This window comes from Ascoidea rubescens, assembly GCF_001661345.1.
Source record: "Ascoidea rubescens DSM 1968 unplaced genomic scaffold ASCRUscaffold_8, whole genome shotgun sequence".
Lineage (NCBI taxonomy): Eukaryota > Fungi > Ascomycota > Saccharomycetes > Ascoideales > Ascoideaceae > Ascoidea > Ascoidea rubescens.
In genome coordinates, this window is record NW_017962920.1 from 917,157 (window position 1) to 927,361 (window position 10,205).

Consider the following 10,205-nt stretch of genomic DNA (forward strand, 5'->3'; position numbering starts at 1 on the left):
AACCACTTAGACTTTGGCAGCTTCAGCAGCTTTTTTGGCTCTCTTAGCTAATTTGGCTTGGGTTTTAGCACCCATAATACCACCACCCCAGTGACGTTTGTTGTCTTCGTATTTTTCAGCAAAGGTAGAGTCAATGGTTGAAATCAATTGGGCTAAAGCTGGTTTGTCTTCTTCTTTAACGTCGGTTAAAGCAACAGCAGCAGCGTTCTTTTTGTGAACTAATTGACCTAATCTGGATTTGTTTTTAACAATAGCATAAGAAGTACCAGTGGCTTTACATAAAGCTGGCAAGAAAATAACCAATTCAATTGGATCGACATCGTTAGCAATTAGAACTAATTTAGCCTTTTTGTTTTCAATCAAGGAAACAACATGGTTTAAACCGTATTTGACAACAAATGGTTTAGATGAAACATCAAATTTGGTTTTACCTTGAGCAATACCAGCAGCTTCTTTGGTTAATCTTTCTTTCTTTTCAGAAGCGGTTTCTGGTCTGTATTTGTTTAATAATTTGAAAGCTTGAATGGTGGTATTCTTGTCTAAAGTAGATTGGAATTGAGTAATTGCTGGAGGAACCTTCAATCTAATTTGTAAGATTTTCTTTTGTCTTTGTAAACGAACGTATTCTGGCCATTTGACAAATCTGGATAAGTTTCTCTTTGGTTGGATGGCTTGTCCAATACCAAAATTTTTAGCTGATGCTTCAAATAAAGGATTTTTGGTTTTTTTGGATGCTTTATTTTTTTTAGCAAATGGAGATGGTGCAACTTTTCTTGGGGCCTATAATGAGGGTTAGTTCATAATATTCTTTACAAGTTTAGAAAAGAAATATAGTTGGCAACAATCAAGAATAACAGAACTATTAGCAAGAAAGATGAATAACTAAACAGTAAAATCAAAACCACACCAAAATCATAAAAAAATGTGTACTTTAATTTGATTTCATCTATTTTCTTTTCCCCATCATCATTAATTGATAATGGTGAAACAATAATCCATTATTTTTTGATTATCATCCAAGCAATGGTAAAGTTATTCTGACTCTAAAAGTAACCAAATAACTTATGTTCACATACCATTTTTGATATATTAGATTGAAACCTGATTCAACGAGCTTTTAATAATTAATTCCAAAGATATTCTTTCCTGTTAAGATTATGTTGAAATTTCCACCGATTATTTCTTCTTTCTAATTGAGAATGGCAGAAGGAAAAACTGTTCTCACGTGATGATTGAAGCTAAATACGACTTAAATATTTTGTTGTTACTTGTAAATATGGCACGTGAAGTTATTCAGGGCAGTTAAATCATCAAAGCCCTAATATCCTTGTTTGTGGCTGATACAATATTATACATATTATTGTGTCTGCATGATTTATGTCGGGTCACAACTGAAATCAATCAGCTGCTTTCCAAACTCACATGTGATCCGCTTTGGCTTGCTTATGTAATTTTGTTTCTCACCTCTAAACTCAATTAAGTACGGAATATAATCCTGGTCTTATCTCCCAGAGCTACCTCTCTTAAAGAGTTTATGATAAAGAGTTGGAACGATGGATATCAAAATAAATCAAGATTTGCAACAGGATAATGAAGAGCCCATTTCTATGTTTTTTGATGAGAACTTTGTGCCTCATGCCTACTTGGATGCTTTTTTCAATAACATAATCATAAGATCAAACAATTCGATTTCAATAACTAATAACAATAGCAGTTTGACTAACAATATTAATTTGAAGAATCTAATGAAAAATTCAAATGAACTCTTATCTTATTTGGATTATTATTCATTTGAATTGTCTAATGAGTTATCGAATAAAGTTGTTACTTTGAATAATTCAGTGGAAGTGATATCAAATGGTAGCTTTATCAACCAAAATGATTTAACTCATACTGATGCCAATCAAAATGATAACGATGCAAAAGATTTAGAAGAACACCATAATAATAACATTATTAGATTGGAATACTATCTTGACAACCTATCAAATTCTGTTGTTAATCTTCATAATGATATTAACACAATTAATAGCAAAATTGATGAATTAAATTTAACAACTGGTAGTTTCAGCAAAACACATGAAGATAAAAACAAAAATAACAAAGATCAGTATCATTTACACAACCATCCTTCTTCAATAAACAAACTAATCCAATTACAAAAAATTAAAGAAAATTTGTTAGTTTTACTAAATATTTTTCAAACAATCAAATCAATAACTTTATTAAATGATAACACTAATAATGAAAAAAGTGCTAATGATGACAATAATCAGTATGCTCCAACAAACAACAATAACAATGACCAAATCAACCTCAATTTTAATAAAAATAATAACACAAACTTTTCAATTACCCCTGAAAGTTTTAAAAACTCACTATATATTCTAAATGATATAATTGATTATCAATATAGCCAGTTTGCTAAAAATAATAATATTAACACCACTACTTCAGGCAAAACTTATCTCCAAAATCGGGACACCAAAAATGATGGTAATGATAAGATTAAGGAAAAAATTGAAATATTAGACAAGATCACCTCTTTGATTGAAATTGCACCTATTTTTAATAATTTACCTCCTTATAATAAAATTTATCAAAATTTTGTCAAATTGATTCAACCATACAAAAAGAATTTGAAAATTTTGATTGATAATGAAATAAATCTACTTTCTGCTCATAAAAATCTCAATAAAACGAATTTTTCTAAAAACAATAGCGAGTTGAAGAATAATACAAATTCTCAAGACAACAAAGAATCTAACCTTAACTCATATAATAAGCAAAATAATCAAAACAGAACAGTTTTGGTTGTTCCCAATTCAGTGCAAATCCCGGCTGCCAAATCAAGCAAAACTGAATCTCTGTCTGGTTTTGGGTTTATGAGTTTCTTTCAAAAAAGTTGATATAAATTAACGATCTTTTATTATTATTATTATTTTTACTTGTTTACATAATTTTTATTTATTTAGCTTATTTCTATTTACATACTAATATGTAAAGCTTTATATACTTTATCAGACTTTGACTATGGTTTTCATACGAACGTTCACCATCAATAATTCTTAACATGAATTGTTAACTTGCCTATTTGAAATTTAATGATCATCCTAATACAAATAGCTTCTATAAACATTATAGATTTTGTTTATAACTTTTAATCTTAATTCTACTTTAAGATTTTGATTACTTAAATCCTCAATGTCTCTTAACCATTCATTTTTTCGGTCATTTGAAAGAAGATTTAACCCATTTTTCTTTAATGATAAAATCTCTAACAACAACATTCCTTCAATAAAATACACATCACCATTGTTATTACCACTGCCACCACTATTTTTATTATTATCGAGTTCATTTAATGATATGATTAATAACCTTTCAATGTTGTTTAAATTTTGCAAAGTTCTTAATTTATACTTGGAAAAATTGATCTGAAAAACATTAACATAACCTTTTTTCAAATACAACTTAAAGTTTTGCAATAACCAGAGCAAAATCAAAAAACTGGGTGATCCAGCAATCAAGTAGAACACCAACTCTTGAGATTTAATCAATTTATCAATTCCGTTAGCTGCAATTAGCCCATCTGTTTTCAATTTTTGAATTTGAATCAATATGTTTCTTAATAAATTACCCACCAAAAGATTCTTAATTGGTTGTTTTAATTCATTTTCATAAGACTTCATGACTAAAGATAAATCAACATCTTGAGATGAATTGTTAATAGAATTATAATTGTTATATTTTGGAGTCAATTTTTCATCTTGAATAAATTCAGAAACCATTCTTTCTAATGATTCCAAGTCACTCTCTAATGATTTATTGCTAACTAATGCAATCATCGAATTATCATCATGTTTTATTGTATTGAAAATGTTTTGAAGTGGTTTTAATAACCAACTGTGATAAATGCCAATCAAGCTATCGATTAAATTAACTTTGATCCACGAAATAATTAGTGGGTAATTATGAAATAAGTTAACAAATTGGTTTGGTCCAACTTTCAATAAAATTAAAATCAAAATCCAATAACGAGTCAAAAACTTTGGTTTGGAGTTTTTGACCAAAAACTTATTTATATTTTTATTATAATTTGGTAAATTATTAAAAAATATAATATTTAATTTATTAAAAATTTCATCATTTTCACTGAAAGGATTTTCTTTATTAGATTTAGTTAAATTGAAATTTATATTAAAGTTATTTGATAGAATACTTTGAAATTTGATCAAAGATGAATAATTATTGAAGGATATAGGATCGATTGATTGTTCAATATCAATTGACTCGTTGCTATCGTTTAGTGCAATACTACTGTTATTGCTGTTATTATAGTTACTGATGTTATTGTTATTATTGATAAAATTTGGAAATTCAATTAACAAAGAACCTAATTTTTGAGCATTTAAATTATTTAAATTGTTCAATTTCTTAATTTTACTGGAAACTATTGAATCATTTAAAATGATTGGATATTTTAGTATAAAATTAGAATAATCCATAACATTTATTAAGGAAGATTTAAAGTTTTTAATAAAAATAGAAGGTAAGAAATTATTGTTAAGATTTTGATGTGCATTAATTCTTCTAGTGTTATTGATAGTATTTTCATTATTATGAAAATTTTTAATTGTAATAAAATTTAAAACTGAACTTTTAAAAATTGAATTGTGATAGATTTTTTGAAGATTGTCATTGATTATATTTAAAACAAACTTTAGTGAAGACTTTATAGTATTTTGATTAATATTATAAATGTTGAAACTTAAGTTAAAAAAATCAAAATTGTTATCATTGTTGTTATTGTTATTTTCATTATTATCATCATTATTATTAGCATTATTATTAGCATTATTATTAGCATTATCGCCGTTAATATGGTTAGAAGTTTGTATAATGTCTATTAAAATAACCTTAGCAAAATTGTAAAGAATTTTTGGTAAGTTAGATAGAATATGCAAACTTTTAAAGACAATATTGGAATTAAGTAAATCATTATAGTAATTTAAATGCTCATTTAAATTTTGATTCAAACTCAATGAATTAGAGAATAAGTAAATATAGTAGACTAATATTATATATGATATAATAATATTTTCCAAATTAACAAGAATTCTGATATCTGATTGAAATTCATCCTCAAAGTTGAATGAATTTGAAGAAATTAATAAATCCAATTTGATTAAAATTCTTTTGGACAATGAACCATTTTGAAAGTTGATTAGAATTTCATTTAATTGGTTTAAATCATCTAAATTTAATAACTCATTGATATCACTCTTGCTGTTGGAATAAGTATAATTTAAAACAATAGACTTATTTGGTGAATTTTTAAACTTGAAACTAGAATTATGATTGGTGATATTACGATTGCCTTTATTGTTTCTGTTCAAGCCCGATCTAACTGGATTAAGAATTTGATATAATTTATTAAAAGTCACTTGCAACGCCGAAATATCTTCTAAAAGAGTCTTGAGCAATGTTTCATCATTATTTCTTCGATTTCTGAGACTTGTATCGTTTAATACGTTATATTTGATACCTTTCTCAAAGAGATGACCATTTAGATTGCCAGCTTCTGGTTGGTTTATGCCTGGTTTCAACAAAATCGAATCAGCAAAATTCAATGACGGGTTGGACAATTTGCTGAATAAATCGTTAGCATAGTTGTCCAAACTAATTAGACTCTCCTGGATCAACGAATTCATTGTGAATTAGGAGTTGCCTTTCTTTCGTATTATATCTGCTCCTCAAACAAGCTCTTTTTGCTGTTGCTCCTGAGTGGTCGGATGTGAAGGCGGTAGTTTGAATTCCGACCGCGGTTAGTGTTATAGAAGTTCTGGTCATATGACAATTAGAAATTGATTTGATGAACTATACTCTAAGTGGGACCATAACAGACAGCAAGACGTGGATCAGACGTGCAACATTGGATCAACTCAACCACCATTGATTTCAGATAGCTATTCCGTATATACAAACACACAGCGATAATATACACAGTAACAATACACACTGTGATAATACACACATTGATTGCGATAGCAGGCTAATGACCAACAAAACACAGGTAGATAAAAATCCGATAAAAATCCGATAAAAATCCGATAAAAACCCGATAGTGTGAGCATCAATTCCTTGATATCTGGGAAATAGATGGACTGGAATCACTTGAATACTCTGGAAAGTGTCGCACCATCTCTAGACTTTACAAATATTTCTGAGGATCAGCAATGTGATTGCTCGCATGAACAACAACAACAGTGGTCGGAAACCCAAGCGATACGAATAAAAAGTGGCAGACACAGACACAGACACAGACACAAGCCAGAAATACGAGGTTCGAGCAATCAACAATATTAAACATAAAAGCTTGAGCAAAAGCTTGATACAATAGCGAACACAATAGCGAACACAACAGCAAACACAACAGCAAACACAAAAGCTTGACACAAAAGCTTGACACAAAGACCCTGCATGATGGTGCTGATAGGTGTTGGAAATAGAGCAGAGTGAGACAGAGTGAAACAGAGTGGGGGGGGGGGGCAGGGCGATAAGATGCCATGAAAAATAACTCATGAAAAATAACCCATGAAAAATAACCCATATACACAGTAATGGAATAGTTTGGTTGCTATTGTTGCAATTCTGGCATGTTCGTTATTATGATTGAGTTGAAATTGGTTCTTTTTGTTTACCGATTATTGATTTATTGATTTATTGATCATTTTTTCACTTAATTTTTCACTTAATTTTTCACTTAATTTTTCACTTAATTTATTATTTTGGGTGATATGTTTTCTTTTTAAATTCAAATTGGACATGAGATAGTGTCACATCACTCACATCGTTGCATCAAATATATGGTCTGATGTGCTGGGTTTCCAGAGTTTTTGCATTGAAATCTGATATAATTGCTTGCCATTGTCAATTAGCTTTGACCATAGTAATAAAATGATATATAAGTAACAGGGATTTCTCATCCATTGACAGACTTTCTAGTTGGCAATTATTTATTTCAGAAACAACTGGAATCTACTCTAATATATCTGTACAACTATTGTTCTAATTGTTCCAATTATACAAGTTATACAAGTTATACAAGTTATACAAGTTATACAAGTTATACAAGTTATACAAGCTATACAATCTGTATACTACTGATTTGTTTGGGATATTAACCATTTAATTTATTTGATTTTGCTCTTTACCAACATCGTTGCTACAATGCCTGCTCAACGATCCAGAAACAACAATTTGAAAAAAGCATTCTTTAAACAATTCACCTCCACAGTGTTTGATACTTACAATAAAGACATTGACAAATGGTTTGCCTACTACTTCTATGATCCGTTTGCCAAATCGGTGTTTTATGTTGCCAACACCAGCACCAGAATGATTTGTGAACCGGCTTGTATGGAGTACGAAAAGGAACAACTTTCTCCCAACATTTGCTTTATCACAAAGTGTGAAGCACAACAACTACAATACCTACAGAATTACAATTTGTGCAAATGTTGTGTGCACTACTTCACCACCACCACCACCACCACCATAAACAACAACAACAACAATATAATTGGTAACAGTGATCAGTTTGAGGTTGGGCTTTTGGCATCCTGCTGCAATCAGCTATTCACCAATGTGTGCCAGATCGACATGCACGAGCAGTACATAAAAGCGTCGAGAGATCTACAAAAAAATGCCAAATTCAACAAGAAATCGGGCACTGCGACAGGCCAAATCTCCTACAACATGCCTTATAACGTCAAGCTCGCTCAGCTAAGTGCCAGAATGCTAGCCAACAACGCCATGGCAATTGAGCAAAACCGAATGTTAGGATTGCCTCAGATACCCAAACTCACACTAAATCAGCTTGTCAAAGCCAATGGCTATTCTGACTGCTACTACCAAAGGGTGTTCAAGTCCATCATCAAACTAACTCCCAAAGAATTTGGAGCAGCATGCCAGAAAGTCTTTAGAGAGTATTTTCAAGCTTCTGGAAGTCAGTTTGCACAGTGTTTGAATACAGGGGCACCATTGAGACAACAACCACCTAATCCATCTACATTCAATGGTGACTCAAGCGCTTATACAAATAGTAATGCTAATGGGATTAATAGTGCCAACAATAATAGCGCTGCTAATATTACCGATGGAAATAATACCAATAACCGTACTGATTCTATTGAATACTATATCGATAGTTTTAAGGATGTGTTGAATCACACTAAAATTGTTTCTGCTGTCTCTACTACCACTGACTACACAGTACCTCGAGTATTGCCTGAAATATGTGATGAATTGAACAATAATCCAACAGAAGCAAGGGCCTCTCAGTCAATTGATGTTTGTGATAATGTTTGTGATAATGTATTTTATAGTTCCATGTTCAAACAGCTTAGAACCCATATGGAAGTTTTGCAAATCGATGAGAACAGCAATCTTAACATAGAGCTCAACAATAACATACAAGACAACCTTGTTATCGATTCGAACACTGATTGCAATATTGATTGCAACATTGATTGCAACATTGATTGCAACATTGATTGCAACATAGATCCCAACATAGATCCCAACATAGATCCCAACATAGATCTAAACATCGATTTCAACGATTATTTTGAATACCCAGATGATGTTTCTAATAAAACTCTGGAGCATGTTGAAAGCCATGATCAGGATCAGGATCACGATCCAAACCACGATCAAGATTACAATCAGGACTATTTTTATGTCTTCCAAAATACATCCGACCCTAGTAGTTTTGATTTTATTGAAATTGAAGAATTTGCAGCTAAGCAGATGTTACAGGACTCCAGTATAGACAACTACATAGCATCTGAGTCATTGGCAGAAAATGAATCAAATGAATCAAATGAATCAAATGAAATTAATGAAATTAATGAGTTAAATGAGCTAAATGAATTCACCAATATTGATATCTCAAGTAATATTCCTAGAACTTTCCAGTTTGACGACTTACCAGAGTTTGATGTTGAACTTATGCTCAAAGACATCAACAATATGTTCAACGACATTAACAATATTCCAAACAACAGCAGTGATTCCGAATATGACATTGATATGGAATCTTGATGTTAAAGTGATATATGTTATTATTTGTGGCGTTATATTGGATAATGGGATAATGCCGAATGGGATAATGCTGAATTGGCAATAACTAATAATTAATAATTGGCAGATAAATATTTATTTTAATTGGTTTATCTTGCCTGTTTTATGTTTCACTAGACAGTTTTAGTTTTTATGTATACTATACTATACTATATTATATTATATTATATTATATTATATTATATTATATTATATTATATTATATTATAATCTTTATTCTAATCTATACTATAATTTAATTTAATCTATATTCTAATCTAATCTATAATCAAATCAAATCACATAAATTGCTGGTGTTGATTTTAGGCAATGAAAATACTAAAGGCAGTGCTGAATTCTACATCAGTAATAGTGCTTGTAATAGAACTGACTGTGAATGTTACTGTTACTCTTATGGTTATTGCTGTTTCTGCTTCAATAACACAAGAGTTCTACAAAACATCAACTACCATGCTCCAAATGGAATAAAGCATACACTTTGAACAAAATACTGTCCAATGTATGTGTGCCCAATAAAACAACTTTTGCATTTGTATATGCTACTCAATCACATATATGGTACAGATATTTTGCTGATGGAAATAACTTTTATTCGTTCAAGATAACAGTTTGAATCATCAATCAGTTCATAATAATCAATTAGTTCATAATTATCAATTAGTTCATAATAATCAACCATCGTTAATTATCAATATATCATATTATATCTCTTTTTATTTATATTTATATTATTTATATTATTTATATTATTTTCATCATGACAAACTTTATTTGCAAATCATCTGCATGGACCAGCACCATGGGTGCAGACCAAAACTCAATTCCCAACATCAATCCATCCGCTGCTTATTACTCCAACTCCAACTCCAACTCCAACTCCAACTCCAACTCCAACTCCAACTCCAACTCCAACTTCATCCCATTCGAGCGCTCATTGTTGTTTGAAATACTAAACTATAAACAGGTGTATCACAGCTTTCAATTCCAAGCCAGAACAGCTTTGCCTGATAGCTCCAGTGCTTACAGCGATACCAATCCACCAGTCTCACAAATCAACT

The 10,205-nt window shown here is 30.5% G+C and overlaps 4 protein-coding genes across 4 annotated transcripts; 2 read left to right on the forward strand and 2 right to left on the reverse strand.

Annotated features, from left to right (window-relative positions):
* Window positions 1–6: 6 nt before the first annotated feature.
* ASCRUDRAFT_71063 (60S ribosomal protein eL8) lies at window positions 7–1,079 on the reverse strand (the record flags this gene model as incomplete). Its single annotated transcript, XM_020191883.1, has 2 exons — window positions 7–780; window positions 1,077–1,079. The coding sequence occupies 2 exons, from the start codon at window positions 1,077–1,079 to the stop codon at window positions 7–9; spliced, it is 777 nt and encodes a 258-aa protein (XP_020046892.1).
* Window positions 1,080–1,553: 474 nt separating this feature from the next.
* ASCRUDRAFT_36058 (Golgi transport complex subunit COG7) lies at window positions 1,554–2,210 on the forward strand (the record flags this gene model as incomplete). The annotated part of the gene is made up of 3 exons (XM_020190663.1): window positions 1,554–1,860; window positions 1,936–2,061; window positions 2,107–2,210. Coding segments are annotated over 3 exons (537 nt in total), but the record flags the coding sequence as incomplete, so codon positions are not given.
* Window positions 2,211–2,949: 739 nt separating this feature from the next.
* NCA2 (Nca2p) lies at window positions 2,950–4,699 on the reverse strand. Its single transcript, XM_020193506.1, has one exon. The coding sequence runs from the start codon at window positions 4,506–4,508 to the stop codon at window positions 3,114–3,116; it is 1,395 nt and encodes a 464-aa protein (XP_020046894.1). The 5' UTR covers window positions 4,509–4,699; the 3' UTR covers window positions 2,950–3,113.
* A 2,534-nt stretch (window positions 4,700–7,233) lies between these two features.
* ASCRUDRAFT_8783 (uncharacterized protein) lies at window positions 7,234–9,108 on the forward strand (the record flags this gene model as incomplete). The annotated part of the gene is made up of 1 exon (XM_020194978.1): window positions 7,234–9,108. One exon carries the CDS (start codon window positions 7,234–7,236, stop codon window positions 9,106–9,108), a length of 1,875 nt encoding a protein of 624 aa, XP_020046895.1.
* Between the last annotated feature and the right edge of the window lie 1,097 nt (window positions 9,109–10,205).

Coding starts and splice junctions, on each gene's coding strand:
- NCA2 (XM_020193506.1), bottom strand. CDS start 4,508: ATGGATTATTCTAATTTTATACTAAAATATCCAATCATTTTAAATGAT.